Genomic DNA, 19,425 nt, shown 5'->3' with positions numbered 1-19,425 from the left:
CTCATTGATTTGAATGTGTTGAACAAAATAATAGGAACATATGCCAACACAATGCAGTTCAAAAGCACCGCAGACGTGACTACATCCCTCCCAATAATCACAAAGTTTTAGGAATTGCTCGTTTCAAGTTGATGAATCGACTTGTGAGTCCAGGTTGCAGAATCACCTCAGTCTCGTTTGACACTGTGCTTTCAGCTTCTTCTGGTTAATGTGGTCCAGATTAGTCCAGGTTCAGTGGTTTTGATCTGGACGTGGTCTGATGTCTTCATGTTAAAAAACTTTAACTTTTTGGGTGAGTGTTCACAGATAACATACAAGGTTTCACAAATCTGTCTTTCTGTTGATCCCGTGGAACTGTATCTTGAATAGCTGCTCCAGTCTATTAACCGTGTTCAGCTTTGACAACTGTATATGTGCATTCAGGGGATTTTAGGACAAGCTTTGTCATGTTTTATTTATCTATCTTTTTAATTGTCAGTGTGTGAGCGGTGTGTGAAAGAGAAAGTGCTGCACATAGATACTCTGTATGAATGTGTGTGTTAATGGGTGAATGGCTAGGCTGTGCAGTAAGTGCTTTGAGCGATGGCCATCAAGAATAGAAAAGTGGCATATAAATACAGAACATTAAGAATTTCTGTGGGATCAAATGTGACATGATTTATTGAAATAGACTCGAGGCACATCCAGCAAGCTCAAAAGCCACTTGTTGACACATTGCAGGTGTCCATACTGCATTTCATATCAGCACCACTCTTTAAATAGGGACGGCCTGAAAACAGCACTGTTTTGTTAATGCAAATGACCCACATACATCTATTCTTTCATTATGGACTAATACATGAGACAATATCTTTATCTGAATAACGACAGAGATGACTAGGTTCATTTTTAGATGTGTTGTTTGAAGTTAAAAATCTCACAGAGGACCATCTCACAGTTGGTTCGTCTTAGCTCTACCCAGTGTTTAGCATCTTTCAGGTTGTTGTTCCGGTTCATGGACCACACCCAGCGCTTCTGGTTCAGTTTAATCTCACCACTCTCGTCCTCTCCATTTCCAGCCACAGCAGCTGGTTACACCTGTCACATCTGAGTTGAGTCATATTACCTTTTTTTCCTTTTTTATTTATTTGTCAAACTTAAATCACCTCCTGATCCTCCTGTGTGTCCTGATCACCCTAACCGGCCCTAATGTATGACACCTGCACACTGCACTTTTCTTGTTACTTTTGTGGACAGCGTGCCACCATTATAGTTTCTAGATTTGTTCCTTTTTGTCTGCAGATATCGATACCTCTGCCTTGCTGGACTTCTTTTGTACCTGTGCATTTTGAGCCTGATCCTGCTTCAGTGTCTCCTTGTGGGTGCTGATTCTTACCAGTGTGAGAGCATCCAGCTGGGTGTTTACCCTGGAGAACAGGGTATCAGCTGATCAGATCAGGTGCTTACTGCCTCACTTCAGAGCAGAGCACCATGGTCAGCGATAATGGATCCGTTTTCAGAATATTACATATTCACAATATAATATAACAACTTAATCCTCATTACATTACAACTTAATGCTCATAATATTACCACCTTATTCTCAAAATCTATTTTTCCCCTTTAAGTATCCCTAATACTCAATCATACAAATCATACAATTCTTTGAAAAAAATTAAACGAGAGACAAGCAGAAATGAAAAAAGAAACAATTTACGGAAAAATGCATTTATTAAACATAATTGATCTGATTGGACACACTGAATGTAAGTATTGCAAGGATGTAAAGCAATTGCTTTTGCCTACAGTGAAAATCCAAATGACCCGTAAGAATAAACCGCTGAGTGGAAACTGCTTAACTGAGAAACATTTTGACTGACTGTGGAATGTAATCATCAGCAGCAACAAACCTGATCACAACACATCCACATCCAGCTGCAGCATTTAAACAAAATGTAAAATGATTTAAACAGGACAAGAAATCTGTCTTTGGATTTTGCTTTTATAAGTGAACTCATATTTAAATCAGTGACAGTGGAATCATTTAATTCACATGTCCCTGTATGAATAGCCTGGGAATTATCTCCAGGCAACATTTTCACAAATGAGAGGGAAGGACACTGACGAGAGGTGACATCTTTTTTTTCCTCAGTTATAAGTAGTAGCAGCTTTGACGTGTTAATTCTAAGAAGAACATAAATTGCATAGACCAACAAAACAAATTCAGTTATTTGTTTTTTTAAATAGGAGCAATGAGCACTTATCCCCTTTAGTTGAAGGTTGGGTTTGGTTTGTGTTCGGGGTCTAAAGTATTTTCAACTGCATGACATTGTGAGGGATTCTATTCTGGTATTTTAAACCCACATTTCTGGTTAAATTCTGGATACTTTATTATATTGTAATAAATTACAGGATTTTCTCTTACTTAAATTTAACCTTAAAATTTAGATATGCATTCCATATTTGGGGTCAATTAATGGATACTATTGTATTAACTATTATACTATTATATTCATAAGTTTTAATTGGATTATTACATGATACACTGTCATAACCTTTAAGGGTTAAAAAAACACATTTACCAAATAGCATGAAACTAAGATCCTTAATGAGATTCAAGTTAAGGGAAGATTTTCATGTTATTTGATAAATTATATATATTTCTTAACCCCATTAAATTCCCTTAAAGAAGATAATTTAAATGGCTTGAAAGTACAAATATATTACATCCATTACTCTATCTAATCATTCACTCAATACTGTGATTACTTCAGTATTAATGGAAAAGGTAATGAACATTAAAATTTAAATAAAAAACCATGATGCTGTTTTCTTTAGTAGAAAGTCTGTATTGTAGCACAGCTTCGGTCATATATAAAAAAGGCCAAAAGGTATTCAGTGAAGAATATTATGGCTTAAGTACAATAACTGCTCATACTGTGAACTAGCTGGCACCTAACTCTCAAGTGTGATGGAAAATGAAGGAATCCAATCGGGAAGAAACCAGACACATGACTACCTTGAATTGTTGCTTTCAACAGGGCAGAGAGATGTTGACTGATCATTGTTTCTAAATGTTTCCCATGTATCAGCTTTTACATTTGAAGAAACACATTCACTCTTATATTCATATCAACAAGCATTTTGTGACTCTGCTGCCCAAAAAGAAAACTGAGATCTAGAAATAATGACCCCAAATTCCTTTGGACTTTACAGAAGTACCACATTACTGCAAAGTGTCTGACCATCAAAGTAGACATGTTGTGCTTTTTCCATTTTTCCTCTAGATTTGTTTTGTGTGTGTAAAAGTTAAAAGCCCAAGGTCAGTGGTAAAGGGAGCTCCTCTCCCCCACAGAAAACACTCGTCAGGAGTCTGAGGGGTCATGTGACATCATGATGCCCCGGAAGTATAAGGCGGCGGCTAGTCTGGCACGCCATCCTAACAAAGCCAGGTAAAGCAAGGACAGAAGCCAATTAACTGAGGCTGGAATTGGTTGATCAATCACAACAGAGAGGACCAGCTGACCAATCAGAGGAGCTAAAACCAAGTGTCACACAGAGGCTGAACAGATGCTGCAGTCCGATTGATGACTGAATGAGCATAACATGTCTCCTTCAAGAAAAATTCCCATTCCCTTTGAACCCTCAGAGTATCACTATTGTTCGTATCAATGTACACAAATGTCTATTTCTGTGTTATGACGGATGAATAGAGTGTCTCTTCCTTTTTGGCTAATGCAGCGTAATCACTTAAAAGAACAAGACTATATATCTGTGTTCCCTCTCTTCAGGTCTCATTCATTCAAACGGGCAAACGGTCAGCGTGTGTGTGCGTGTGTGCGTGTGTGCGTGGGTGCGTGTGTGCGTGTGTGCATGTGTGCGTGTGTGTGTGTGTGTCTTTTATGCCCTCTTCATGCCTCTTCCCATCAGGCAGGCGAAGATGGTCATCACCATCTTGGGGTTGATCTCCACCAACTCTACAGGCAGGGCGTAGACCTTCGCTCCAATCTTCCTCGCCATGGAAACTGCATACCTGGTGCAGGAAACGCTCAGTTAGGATGACGATGGCAAAGTAGTACATGAGAGAAACATAATGAGAAACTCAATTTGCCACCTTTACATTTTTCTTTGATCAACTGTACATCACTGTGGTCTTTGAAAGTTGCAACTATTGACTCACAGTTAACATCTATTGTGCATTTTCTCTGGTGTTCTGAGAAAACTGTACAGTCCCTCCTGAAGACTCCCCTTTACAGTTGCCTAATCTTGTCTTGTCTCTATTATTACACATTATTACATTTTAATATTTTATTTATATAATTTGTCAATGAACAGAGCAGGAAATTTAAAAGAGGGCGAATGAGTGCATGATAATAGATACAAATACATGTATTTATTTAAAACAAAACAGATTTTGGTTTGCTTTAACTCAGTTGAGTCTGCCAACTCCTTTGGAAGAGATTATGTTTTGAAATGCTTTCAGCGGTGGTGGCATCAAGCAGATATGTAACCTATGAAAAGTGTCTTTGGGCGCTTTTAAAAATGCTTTATCAATAAAATGTATTATGTGAGAGGAGCAGCCGACCTGAGCCTCGATGCCTGAAGCAACTACAAGTGTGCTCAAGTTTTAGACACAAGTATAAGGACACACTGTGAAGCAGCCAAATGCAAACACAGTCAGAGAGAGGCAGGTAGGTGATTACTTGGCGTTGTCCAGTTTGTCTTCGTCCGACAGTGTTCCCGTTTTCACCAGCTCATAGTTCACACTGTTTGGCTGGATGGCATCAATGATGTCCAGAACTGGAAGACTGGTGCCAATTGATTTGTCCTAAAAGGGCAGACAGACACACAGACACACACACACACACACACACACACACACACACACACACACACACACACACACACACACACACACATATACTGAATTTATTGAATATCACAGTGTATACACAACAGCATACAACTGGCATTTACCTGCAGTAATAACACAAAATTACTAAAATACATTTAGGAAATATATCATTGTAAGTGAGTTATTCTAGCAGATTTTTCCTTATCCAATGAAATGTATGTTCTCTTATTGTAAAGTATAAATCAAACTGAGGTGAATTGTACCTTAAAGCTTTTGATGGATGAACTCTTTCCAGCCTCAGCCAACGTCTTATTGACCCATGAAACTATCAAATCATCTCCTGCAACTTCTCCATGTCCAAGGTCTTCAAGAACATTCAAAGTGTACCTGCACAGAGTAAGATTATAAACGATTAAATATCAAATTGTACATATGCCTCCAGATTGTAACACCTTTGTGTAACTATGGTGAACAAACATGATTGGATACTCAGTCACTGGTGCCTCTCAGCCAGATTTACACTGGTTGGTTTTTTCTATGGCTTGTTTGAAGTGATGTGATGTTGCCATGAACTCTACCAGTTTTAATCCTCTGCTGAGGAAACCCCACCCACTGTCTACTGCCTGTTTAATCATCTACAACATCTCTAATATTCAGAATCTTAATGCCGCTAGATGCTGACTTTCTTTCCATTCCTGATGACCCAGGTCGATTGATTGATTGTGTTAATTTCCCATGTAATAAATTTAAGTTTGATTACACAGAGTCAATTACCTCCTCATCAGCTGCCAGACCAGTGCCAGAGTTAGAGTCTCATTTCCATCATAGAGGTCCTGTCCCCCGATTCCCACCAGAGAGAATCCTGCTTTGTTCTTCCCCAGCTCCACAGCATAGTTACAGTTTTCTATCTGTGGAACACAAACACATACTTTTTCCTTTGTTTCTTCCTCATGTATTTCAGGTTGAAAACTTGTTATTTAAAGGATACTTACTGGAGGCGTGTGGACAATAGTTTGTATATTTACCTTTTTTAAATGTCCTCCTCCTATTACTTTGAATGGAGGGTGGTTGACTCTGTGGTCCCAGTCCACAGGCACCTTAATCCTTTCATAAAGCTGGAGGATCACCATGGCATCCTGCAGATCACTGCATGAACACACACATTAAATGCCATGAATATACACGTGTCTGTAAACAGTGAACTGTGCAGCAGGGAGCCAGTAAAATGATGACGACATACTGACCCGTAGATATGGTGAACATGAGGACTGACTCCGAGAGAGTTCATCCAGTTCCTGAAGGTTTTCTCCTCTCTGCTCTCACCTGGAGAGACAGAAAGGTTTTGACCTGTGTAGAAACATACTTCCTACAGTGGACATGTGTGAAGTGTGACAAAGGGATTATTTATCCATGCTTACTCTCCAGATGCCAGTCCTGGTTCTCTGGTTTGGTGAGAGCTGGGTGTTTGTTGAAGAGCGTGGCTACGAAGGCCATGTTGAGCTTGGCGTTGCCACACACGACATCTGTAGCCGTCACAAACTGTCGGCAGCCGAGGCGGTCGGCCTGTAGGAGCATACACTCTGCTCTCTTCATGAGATCCTTCTCCTGGTAACACACATGGAGACATAAGCTGTCATTTCGGATACAGAACATTATTCTCATTTTATTACAAAACATAGAACTCAAAAGTCGGGACATTTAGGAGTTTGCATTTCACATATAAAGAACGTACCATAACAACAGACAAACATTCAGGCGTAGATCATGTCGGTTGCACAACATAACATATACATTCCATTGCGGAGATCACGTGCGTTCTCAAAACTCCTTGTCTTTACAAGTTAACATCTTCTTCCTCTGTGTATTCTATGTGTATGTCACTTGTTTTTCTTTCTGAGATATTTGTATTCTTTTGGGGGGTTTTCAGTTTTGCATCTGTTGCATGTTAGAAACTCTAACAACACACCCACTCGCTTGCCAATATCTTCCTGCTGTATTCTCACATAGGCTCAATCAGACATTTAAGCAGGAAGCTGGTAGAAAAAGTTCTGGAAATGTCAGGAGCAAAAGACTCAGGCATTTGCCTTCTCACATTTATCCCCTCCGGAAAATTTCAGGGGAAACTTCATTGCATGTCTGAAAGCAGTTTAAGAGGTAATTCTCAGTTCTATACACATGTCGGTGTTTCCACTAACGTGGACATGAAAGATTCTAATGGCTGAAGAGTCGGAAAAAAGAAAACGACATCACCCGAAAATCTAAATTGAATTCTGTATGTGTGCAATATATGAATTGATTAGCTGAGTTTCAAAAGTGGGTTAATGGAATGAAAACAAATTCTTAAAGACAGCAATTACATTTGGCAAATGTAGCTGTCATACTGCAGTCAACACAATGCTTGTGTGTTTGTTTAACGCTGCAGAGTTTTACAGTGTATTTATTTTGTTATGAAAGAGAATGGGAAATGAGATTAGAACCTTGTCTACAACAGGATGATATCATGATCCTAATATAGTCCTAACGGAAGCAGGAAGTTCGACAGGAAGTCAGTTTCCACTCAGCCTGAAATAAAAAGCACCAACAGAGCTAAGTTTCAATGTACTACAGTATATTTGTGTATGTGTTCTGAAGATTCCTAAACATGTTGATCAAGTGAGGTCCAAAGTCATCACTGATTTCAAATGTAATGCCCAAACTAAAATAAGAGAGAATAAATAAACTATATCAGGTAAATAAGTGTATTACACTTTGAGGACTTAAGATACAACATAGCATATTCTATCTGTTTTCATAATTCCTTATCAACTTACATAGACACCAGTCATATCGACCTCGATTCGCGGAGCGTCCTCTTTGCTGCCGTCTGGAGCGATCTGCTCAAGCAGGTGGAAATACGCTTTGGAGTCCTGCACAGAGACAGACACACAAAAACACACACAAGAGAATAAACAGAGAAACATAATGTGACATAGTCACACAATTAACAACACCGATTATTACTCCAAACCACAAATGTCAAACATGTTCTTCTGCGGGTTGACTTTACAAGCATTACGTTTTGTATTTTTACAGACAATGAACAAAATCACATGCAACATTAAATATTACAATAATGCAATAAATTTCTATATACAATAAAAAAACATTTTGCAAAAGAAATGTTTACTGGATTTTACGACAGAGTATTATGGTCATTTAATAGGGAAACAATTCTGATATTTCGAGAATAAAGTCTGGGCAACAAGGGCAATATCAGTAGAACAGCCTATTGTCTGTGTTAAAATGTGGAGCATCTTGTTAAGCTATACTTTAGTATAAGTTTCACAAATAACAACTTACTTTATCTTTCGGCTCGTCAGTGCCACATTATCAGGACTTTGAAAAGACTGAGCAAGAAATTGTGTCTAGTCTGAAGAAAGAACCACACAGACATGGAGGAAAGGAGTGGAACTCCAGCCAGCAGGGGTTCTCCTATCTGGTTATTTACAACAACAACAACAACAATTCTAAATATTATGACTTTTTTCTAATTAATGAATGAATTAACTAATTCTAAAAAGGAAACTACAACTCACAACGGTGCACTCAACATTAAGTTTGGGCCTCACAGGGAAATTGTTTACCTTAATGTCTCCAGAAAAGTTGGATATGGACATGCCAACTTTCTTTAGGTGGAAATTGGCCCAGCGCAGCAGCAGCTCTTCAGGACTGAGTTTCATCAGCTCCTCCAGAGTCTCCCCTTCCTCCAGCAAGGCTGCGATAGCTGTGAACACAAAGTCGAGCATGACTCTGGTTTGTGGCTGCAATTTTGGATGCAAGTGTATAATTCTTCTGTTCTATCTAATAAGTATGCATGTACTTTTTTTTATTAGATAGAGAAAGTGGAGATAGACAGGAAGAGAGAAAGACAGTAAATGAAAAGCAATGAATGATCTGACTAGCCAGGAATCAAACCACCCTACCCATTTATCCATCAGGTTGCCCCTCTACCATTTCTATGCTAAAGTTGCTACTTCATAATCTGATGTTAAGGTCATATTACCAGGAGAAGTCAATCTTTGTCAGTATATGACTTTTATTATTATCATTACTTTTAAAATATCCACACACAGTGTGTAGATGTGTGTGTATTTGTACACACCTTCATTGCGGCTCAGCTCTATATCAGCAAACAGTCCGATCTTGATAATCTGCCAGAGGAGCCCGAGCACCAGGTGAGGTTTACCCTCCTTAAGATCCTGAGCTCCGATATTGACGACCTGGCAGCCGATGGCAGACGCTGAATTCAAGGCCAAGTTCAGATTCTCCTGTTGGGAGGAAAAAAGTAGTTGACTTCAGGAAGTGAGGAATCAAATAAGTTTCAAAATGTTCAACTGCTAATGATACAGACAAAAGTTAAGGTCGGATTATTGGGATATAATGTATCTTTGTTTATTTAATAATGCAGTTTTGAATATGAAGGTAATTTATATTTTTTAATAGACCTCAAGGATGCCAGTGATATTTATAATTTATTTAATGAAGTAAAAAACTGATTAACTAGCTTAACAGCTAACCAACCTGTGTGGTGAAAGGAGTGAGCTTCTTTTTGTTGATGGTTCTCTCATCGATGGTGTCAGGAACAGAGAGGTTGATGAGTTTACTGCAACAACAAAAAAGAGACAAAAATGAGATGTTGCCAAAAAAAAAGTTAAAGATTGAAGTTATGGATAAAATACTGATAAAGACTGAGTTGAGTGATTAAATGAGAAAGATTTTTTTCTTGTATGATAAAATGATAGGGATTACCAGATCAGGATGCCGTCTGACACTGCTTTAAACAGAGCTTCAGTGCTGGGGTTGATGGGCAGAACATGTGCACAGTCTGGATCCTTCTCCATAGAGGAGTTGATATAGTTGGCGAAGGCAAAGCGCTCCTGCTCTGAAATACAGAGCACTGAGTGTCACTTTGCAAGGCAAAAACTCTCATAGACATGGTTTGGTGGCATTGAATACAGTGGGCAGCAAACCCTTTCATAGCGCTCTGTTAGTGTTAGACAAGTTATTTAGTTTGACTAACCAGAGATTGAGTGTTGAGTTCCTTCACTAGAGCTCTCGCTGGTGCCCCCGATGGCGACGATGCCTTCTTTCTTGTTGAGAGCTTTCCTGAAACCCTGGGCCATGCGGTCATCCTTCAGTTCCTGGAAAATCTGAACATATACACAAAAACACACAATTTTAAAGTGAATCACAGTGTGGTTCCTGTTTATTTATCAAGACACAAATCAATATAGGTAATTAAAACACTTTTGTCCCAAAGACTGTAAATAAAGATGGATGAAATGTCTCCACTTCCTATGAACGCTGCCATCTTGTGCCAATGGCGTCATTTGGAGTTCATCTGCACAGTAGTGGTCGGGGGATGGAGCTGCGTATTGAGGTCTCTTCGATACACACGCTCAACCAATTGCAAGTCAGTCTCAGCTGTCAATCATGACATTTCACCCTGTTTTTTATAGCATCAAATAACTAAATAAAGCCAGACTACATCTCTGTGATAAGAACTGACTAAAATGACAGAAACCATCTTTGAGAAAAATGTATTTGACATGTACTTTTTACTTTGGTCCATGTCCCATCCACTAACATGGAAGAGGCAGGGATTATGACCTATACTGCAACCAGCCACCAGGGGCAATCAAGATGATTTGGCTTCACTTATGGGGAGTAATCATGCCATCAATTATTATATACCGTCTATGGTTGGTCCTTTTGCTAGTTGATCATTCATCCAGTAAGTAAGATAGTAAGTGGTTAGTTAGTTAGTTAGTCGGTCAGTCAGTTAGTCAGTTAGTCAGTTAGTGTTACCTACAGCCGTGAACTCTTCAAAACTGATGTGACTGTCTTTGTTTCGGTCCAGCCTCTGAAGCAGTTCTCTGATCTGGTATCCAGGCAAAGAACAGCCCACCTCTTGGAAGAGATTCCCGAGTTCAGAGGCGCAGATGTAGCCATTACCATCCACATCTGGAGAGAGAGGGGGTCAGATGCAGGAGGAACAGGGACAAGGAAGGAAATCAGAACAGTTGTTTTAATTAGAGCCCATGATGCTCTTCCCTTTTTTCCAACTGATAAAACTCCATTCAGCAGTATCTTCATGACAGGTAGCGGGTCTGCTGTTCTAAATGCCACGTGTCTCGTTTGGGTCTGGATTCTGCCTTTGCTTGTCTGCTTCACATATTTACACATGTTCCTACTTGTTTGCAAGAGAGGAGTAATCACTCCACAAAGTCTGCCTGCTCCTCATGATGAGATCTGCTTAGCATGAGAAAAGAGTGAAGGAGTTTCCCTAAAACCCTAATGATGTCACCAGGATGGTCTAACTCATAAGTTGCATTATGGGAATTGTAGGATCTAGCATTAACCCATATTAGACGTATTAAAAGTCATAATATTGCTAACTCTGCTGCTTGGATTTGTCAGTTTTTGGTTTCTGTGTTTCTTACAAGTCCTGCACAGAAGTACAACACTGAATCAGTAGAGTAGCTCATTTGATAATGGACTGATGAAGAAGGTTACAGCACATACAGCACTTTCAGAGCAAGATTGAGCCTGTATCTCTATTGTAAAACAACCACACTGACAAGAATGGTAAGCTACAAAGGTGTCAATTTGCACTTAGGCATTAGATATATATCTTTCCTTTGTACAAAACTAGGCTGTTTGCTTCCAGCCTTTATGCTAAGCTAAGCTAACTGTCTACTCACACATACTTGAGAATTGTATCAATCTTCTCATCTAACTCTGGGCAAGAAAACAAGAAGTGTATTTTGAAAATCCTACTTCATTCCTCAACAAGAGGTGTGAGTGTTTCAAAGGTTTCATCTCTGGCACAAAATCTGTTTGTCAGATGTGCACACACGCGACAAGAACATGTGTGTGTCAGCTGGTTTAACTCCACTTCAGATGTGATAGATTTTTTTTACTCACCCACTTTCTGGAAGCCCTCCCTGATCTCCTCAATCTCCTCAGCACTGACGGTTTTCGACATACTGACACCTATAAAATAAAACAGCATAACATGAAAGCACGGAAATACAATTTAATATACAACAAGAGTCGATATCTCTTTAGCTGTGGAAAGATTTCACATACTATGGTTAACACATATATAATATCATACCATTTTAAACATAAGGGATATCATCTTTATTATCTTCTTACAAGTAGTATGTTGATTTAAGGTAAACTAGGGTTGAGATGACTGCTAGTCACTGTCACACATATAAATCTGTCATTTCTCATTAGTCCAAAAATCTCTTTGTCTGTGTGTATTCATTAGAACCTGAATGATATGTGCTAGTTAATATCGGACGATATCAGCCTTTCACAGATATTGGTATTGTATTTTATTTGCTGATAGATGTACATTTATGTTTATATTTTACGCAAAAAAAATATGTTTATTTTCTTACCATAAAATTATATGTATTTGTTTGTATTTGGAGTTTTTTTTATTCTTTCTTTTATTTTAATAAAGTTTTATGGTTAAACTGTAAAGGCAAAATCTCTAATTACATTTATTTGTCATAAGGGTTTGATAACGACATCTTAGAAATGATAACTATATTTATAGATATATATATATATACTGTATATAAATCTCCCTCGTAATCCTGTGGGGTGGTATGTCTTCCTCAAGCCCGGGTCCTCTACCAGAGGCCTGGGAGTTTGGGGGTGTGCAGTATCTTAGCTGTTCCTAGGACTGCACACTTCTGAACAGAGGCTTCAGATATTGTACCTGGGATCTGAGCCATGCTCTTATTACCACAGGGATCACATTGCATTTCACCTTCCAGATCTGTTCTAGCTGTGCTTTCAGCTCTTGACAACTTGACAATCTTCTTACGCTCCTTTTTCCTGATGTGACTGTCCGCTGGGTTTGCCACATCTATCACTACTGCCATCTTCTGTTCTTTGTGTCTCAGTGATGGTCACAGTAGGGCTAGTGCTTATTGCTGCATTCACATCTCATTCACACAGCTGTAGTATTCATCCCAGTCAACAGGACGATATGGTTTAATCTCTCTTTCATGCATCTTTTTATGAGACATGTCAAAAGGACACAGATGATAACTTTTTGTCTTTGAAGCTAAAGATATTCAAGCAGAGAAGGAGGATCAAACGTCTTAGGACGTAACAAACACGGACTTGTGGAGCAGAATGGCCGCAGGGCTCTGTTAGCCTTGGTGTTTGAGTTACAACAGTCCGAAGGGTTCAGTGCTCCTCTATTTGCTCGGGTCAGCCTGGAGCCATACTGCAGCTGTCAAAGAGCACAGCCCCGTTAACTCAGCCACGAGTCAGACAGCAGCTTGATCTATTATACAAAGAGTCACTTAGTGTTACACTTGCATAAGCCTAGAGACCCTTATGACATCTAATAGGTTCATGTGGATTGCCTTTTCCTGTAAAATGATTCTGTAATGGAGCGCATAGAAGATTTGTATTATGGCTTGTGTAGACAGCTATTTATGTTCCAGCTAATACAGATATGACACATTATGATACGAGTGACATGCGCCTGTTGTTTATATAAATGTACATCTGCATATTTACATTTACAGTAGCTGAAACTTAAAGAGTGATTTCACCCGAATGACAAAAAATATCAGTCTGTACCACTTAGAAGAACAATACTTTTCTAAATTTGACATGGTAGTTCTTTTAAGTAGTACTTATTTTAAGTTTGGTTGTACTATAAAAACAAAGTCAGTGAAACATCACGATCACAGCTAAAACAGGATTGGTTGAGGGCATTTATCAGAGATATTTTGGCTTAATTTCTGGAAAGTGTGAGGAGCTGGATACACCTCATTCGTCTCTATATACAGTGGATGGGATACACCCATAGTGACATTTAGCTATAAGGACAGTGTTTGTTTGTTTCTTTGTTTGTTTATATATTTTTAGACTGGTGCTTTTTGCTCTGCCAATCAAATACAATGCTGGCGAATGGTATATGGACACTTAATACATCCACAAACATTAAAGCTTACTGGAAACATTCTTTATAAGGAAGCTGAATGTATCAGGGCATACAGGACCCTTCAGTAACACTAAATCTGATTAAATCTGAAACTGGGATGACACTTTGAGCAGCAAGACGCAGGGCAGCGCTACGTCAGACAATGTTGTAGAAAACATTAGCCCACATATACAGTAATAATAAATGATAGTGAGATTAGCCTGCACTTAATATGATTTAGCCAGAGAGTGAAGCTTGCTGCTGCAGGGAACAAAGCCCTGCTAGCTCAATGGAAGACAAAGCTGTTCAGACAAATCAAACATGATTAGCCTCAGGTATAAGTGGCATCTGACTTACAACTAATCATGTAGAGAAAGAGATCTCATCCTTTCGTCGGTGATGGGACTGAGAAAGTGATCAATTTCACTGTTTAGACATCAATAAGTGATATCTGATGTGACACAAAAAAACTTCCAGTCATTTTCCATTCCTCCACTTCTGACTTTTACGAGAAACAAGACAAACGATTTTGGCTCAAGAATCATCTTCCACAGATTTCCAATCACAACCATGATCATGTTACACCACAGCCAAATAAGCAAATAGGCTTTGGTTGAGCCTGAATATGCAAACGTAGGGGTTACATAGTCAGGCAGACACACACACACACACACACACACACACACACACACACACACACACACACACACACACACACACACACACACAGCTTCTGACAACCTAAAAACAATAGTTTATAAGCATGTGTTTCCTGCAAATAGGAAGTTAATTATACTCAAGATATGTTTGTGATCGGTCATGAAGACATGATTTCTCTTTGGTATTTTTACACATTTTTCATCATTACATCTTGAATGTTTTCAGTGTGAAATAACTGAAATGAAGACTTTTTGGATCAGAGAGAAATAAAAATGCTGCCACCAGATGTCAGTACTCCAGGAAGAACAGACCATATTCAGAGGAATCTGAGGCACGTCCTTCCTAAGATTTCTGGGTAGTTTTCTTAAAGTGGAGGCAGGTTGGTGGTTTGTTTTTATATCAGTCATATAATCGGATAAATGCGTTATCAAATTACATGACACAGTTCCACACAGAATTACCAGTCGAGGAATATTTTGTTAAATTTAACTCCACATGGGATCGAATGGTGTGTGTCCTCCAGATTTAGACTGTGAGGATTCATTCATCCAGTCACACCAGCCACCGTGCACATGACTGCAGGACGTACAGGACTCATGATGGACACACACACACACACACACACACACACACACACACACACACACACACACACACACACACACACACACACACACACACACACACACACACACACACGGTCTGAGTTTAGAATGACGATGCATTTCACATCACCATTCATCCTGACACATGCCTGCTGCTGCTGCTGCTGCTGCTGCACTGTCTCCAAGTCACTGCCTTATTCATTTCTAATACTAAATACTAACATAAATGATCCATTTTATAAAAACATTAAATGTACTGATTAAATTTCTCATATTCAATTATTACGGTGTGTAAACATTGTCTTGTTAATGCAGCTTAATAGATAAATCAAATGTTTAACTTTTAGGCTAGATAGTAACATATATATATATATAGCATATAAAGTCTATATGATACATCAGCTAGTATACAGAACAATGTCAATAGTGTTATTCATAATATGTTGATATATATTCATACAGTTGCATTACAATGGCATTTGTACATAAGACTAACATTAATAGTACTCCCTGGAAATGTTGTATTGGAAGGAAATTGCATTTCCACATGTATTGTACACATGTATACATATTCTAATCTACACAACCAGTAAATATATAAATACTGCACATTTGTCTACACAGTTCTCATAAATTCTTCATCACACCAGATGCAGGCTGTTTGTGCCGCAGTGGGTCTGAATCTTATTTTCTGCAGCTCACTAACACAGAGCTGCGACAAGAGAAAACGCCCTGAAACAAGCTGCTCCCTCCCTCCTCTTACCTGAGGACCGCTGGTGCAAGTCAGTACAATCACCCGAGTGAAACGATCCCTGAGTCCGCCTGTCTCCGCTGCTCCGGCCCGTTTTCTTCTGCTGACACCGCCCGCTGCAGAGCGCCGCTCCGCCCCTCCGCGCCCCTCCGCGCCACTCCTTCCCCGACCGAGCCTCCCCCGCCAGCAGCAGTCATGTCTGACCCATAGACTGTATATAAACACCTATAGACTGTATATAAACACCTTTAGACTGTATATAAACAGGTATGTCCCATAGACTGTATATAAACACCTATAGACTGTATATAAACACCTTTAGACTGTATATAAACAGGTATGTCCCATAGACTGTATATAAACACCTATAGACTGTATATAAACACCTATAGACTGTATATAAACACCTTTAGACTGTATATAAACAGGTATGTCCCATAGACTGTATATAAACACCTATAGACTGTATATAAACACCTTTAGACTGTATATAAACACCTATAGACTGTATATAAACACCTATAGACTGTATATAAACACCTTTAGACTGTATATAAACAGGTATGTCCGATAGACTGTATATAAACACATATAGACTGTATATAAACACCTATAGACTGTATATAAACACCTTTAGACTGTATATAAACACATATAGACTGTATATAAACACCTATAGACTGTATATAAACACCTATAGACTGTATATAAACACCTTTAGACTGTATATAAACAGGTATGTCCCATAGACTGTATATAAACACCTTTAGACTGTATATAAACACCTATAGACTGTATATAAACAGGTCTGTCCCATAGACTGTATATAAACACCTATAGACTGTATATAAACAGGTCTGTCCCATAGACTGTATATAAACACCTATAGACTGTATATAAACAGGTCTGTCCCATAGACTGTATATAAACACCCATAGACTGTATATAAACACCTATAGACTGTATATAAACACCTATAGACTGTATATAAACACCTTTAGACTGTATATAAACAGGTATGTCCCATAGACTGTATATAAACACCTATAGACTGTATATAAACACCTATAGACTGTATATAAACAGGTCTGTCCCATAGACTGTATATAAACACCTATAGACTGTATATAAACAGGTCTGTCCCATAGACTGTATATAAACACCTATAGACTGTATATAAACACCTTTAGACTGTATATAAACAGGTATGTCCCATAGACTGTATATAAACACCTATAGACTGTATATAAACACCTATAGACTGTATATAAACACCTTTAGACTGTATATAAACAGGTATGTCCCATAGACTGTATATAAACACCTATAGACTGTATATAAACACCTTTAGACTGTATATAAACACCTATAGACTGTATATAAACACCTATAGACTGTATATAAACACCTATAGACTGTATATAAACACCTTTAGACTGTATATAAACAGGTATGTCCCATAGACTGTATATAAACACATATAGACTGTATATAAACACCTATAGACTGTATATAAACACCTTTAGACTGTATATAAACAGGTATGTCCCATAGACTGTATATAAACACCTATAGACTGTATATAAACACCTATAGACTGTATATAAACACCTTTAGACTGTATATAAACAGGTATGTCCCATAGACTGTATATAAACACCTTTAGACTGTATATAAACACCTATAGACTGTATATAAACACCTATAGACTGTATATAAACAGGTCTGTCCCATAGACTGTATATAAACACCTATAGACTGTATATAAACAGGTCTGTCCCATAGACTGTATATAAACACCCATAGACTGTATATAAACACCTATAGACTGTATATAAACACCTATAGACTGTATATAAACACCTTTAGACTGTATATAAACAGGTATGTCCCATAGACTGTATATAAACACCTATAGACTGTATATAAACACCTATAGACTGTATATAAACAGGTCTGTCCCATAGACTGTATATAAACACCTATAGACTGTATATAAACAGGTCTGTCCCATAGACTGTATATAAACACCTATAGACTGTATATAAACACCTATAGACTGTATATAAACAGGTCTGTCCCATAGACTGTATATAAACACCTATAGACTGTATATAAACAGGTCTGTCCCATAGACTGTATATAAACACCTATAGACTGTATATAAACACCTATATACTGTATATAAACACCTATAGACTGTATATAAACAGGTCTGACCCATAGACTGTATATAAACACCTATAGACTGCATATAAACATGTCTAACCCATAGACTGTATATAAACAGGTCTGAACCATAGACTGTATATAAACAGGTCTGATCTAAAGACTGTATATAAACACCAATAGACTGTATATAAACAGGTCTGATCTAAAGACTGTATATAAACACCAATAGACTGTATATAAACAGGTCAGTCCCATAGATTTTGGTTGGGGCATCACCCCAACAAGATCCAATTAAATGTACTGTAGGCGTGGATGCAGATCTGGGGGCTGATCCAGGAGTTTCCCCCCCACTTTCTTTAACATTAAGAGGCAGGGCGTGTCTCGTCTTTTTCTCAGGGAATAATTCATCAGGCAGTTTGGGGGCCAGATATTGCCAGTGTGTGCAATTTGGTGTAGATCCACATAAAAATCTGGATCTAGTGAATTTAAATTCGATTTTACAAGGGGACTGTTATGATATGTGTTCTACTAAGTCACATTCTAGTTGTGAATGAGTCACTATTGTTTGTCTGTTTTGCATTAAAGTTGAGAGCAGTAGCACTTTATCACTTGTATGAATGAAAATCTCCTCACAAATAACCTTTTAGAGTCACATCTACATTATCAACTCTCTGAACAGTGTTTCACTCAGTTTATTTCACAGTCCCTCAGGGTTAACCTCACCCATCCACCACCTGATGAACATCATTGGCCAATACTCTTTGACTCATAGCATTTGATAATCCTGAGAAAATGTTCAATTTAAACCTTAAAATATAGCTGATATACTGCATGGTCACAAATGTCAATAGGCGAGTTTCTGTGTACGCGACCAGTTTAGATGTAAGATAATAATGTATGACCTGGGCATTTTACATAATAGACCATTACAGTGAGCTGCTGAACAACCTAAAACCACCATAGTGGATTGTGGCTGTAATCTGCAGCAGATTACTGATTATTCATTCTGCGAGTATAAGTGTGTGTGTGTGTGTGTCAGAGTTCTGCTGCTGCTGCCAGTCTCTACATGCAGGAATTCCTCCTTTCTCCCCACTCCTCCTCTCATTCCTTCTCATCTCATACCTTTCCTTCCTACACCACCCAACCCCTCCTTTGTCCTCTCTTCCTTCTTTACTTGTGTCTCACTCTCTCTGTCTCTCTTTGCACTGATGTGCTGAATCTTGTCAGAGTGAATTCCTCCTCCACTGTGGATAGAAAGCCAGGAGGAACTTACCAGAAGGCCTTGACTTTTGTGTTTGCCACCCGTTAGTCATGGGAAACACAGTGGTGGGTTTACAGTCAACTATGTAGAGTTAATGTCCTCCTCCATTAACTTTTTAATTTGTGTTTGATATTGTTAATA

The 19,425-nt window shown here is 38.5% G+C and overlaps 1 protein-coding gene across 1 annotated transcript; it reads right to left on the bottom strand.

Annotated features, from left to right (window-relative positions):
* Positions 1–1,696: 1,696 nt before the first annotated feature.
* LOC117768947 (plastin-3-like) lies at positions 1,697–15,961 on the bottom strand. The gene is made up of 16 exons (XM_034597467.1): positions 15,864–15,961; positions 11,801–11,869; positions 10,686–10,837; positions 9,894–10,023; positions 9,623–9,755; positions 9,395–9,476; positions 8,976–9,141; positions 8,458–8,597; positions 7,645–7,740; positions 6,253–6,439; positions 6,079–6,157; positions 5,860–5,980; positions 5,609–5,742; positions 5,098–5,221; positions 4,683–4,807; positions 1,697–4,012 (listed from the first exon to the last, which is right to left on the bottom strand). The coding sequence occupies exons 2-16, from the start codon at positions 11,859–11,861 to the stop codon at positions 3,880–3,882; spliced, it is 1,863 nt and encodes a 620-aa protein (XP_034453358.1). The 5' UTR covers positions 11,862–11,869; positions 15,864–15,961; the 3' UTR covers positions 1,697–3,879.
* Between the last annotated feature and the right edge of the window lie 3,464 nt (positions 15,962–19,425).

This window comes from Hippoglossus hippoglossus, chromosome 10 (genome assembly GCF_009819705.1).
Source record: "Hippoglossus hippoglossus isolate fHipHip1 chromosome 10, fHipHip1.pri, whole genome shotgun sequence".
Classification (NCBI taxonomy): Eukaryota; Metazoa; Chordata; class Actinopteri; order Pleuronectiformes; family Pleuronectidae; genus Hippoglossus; species Hippoglossus hippoglossus.
Note: the sequence above shows the minus strand (reverse complement) of the source record. Positions and strands in the feature narration are given on the sequence as shown.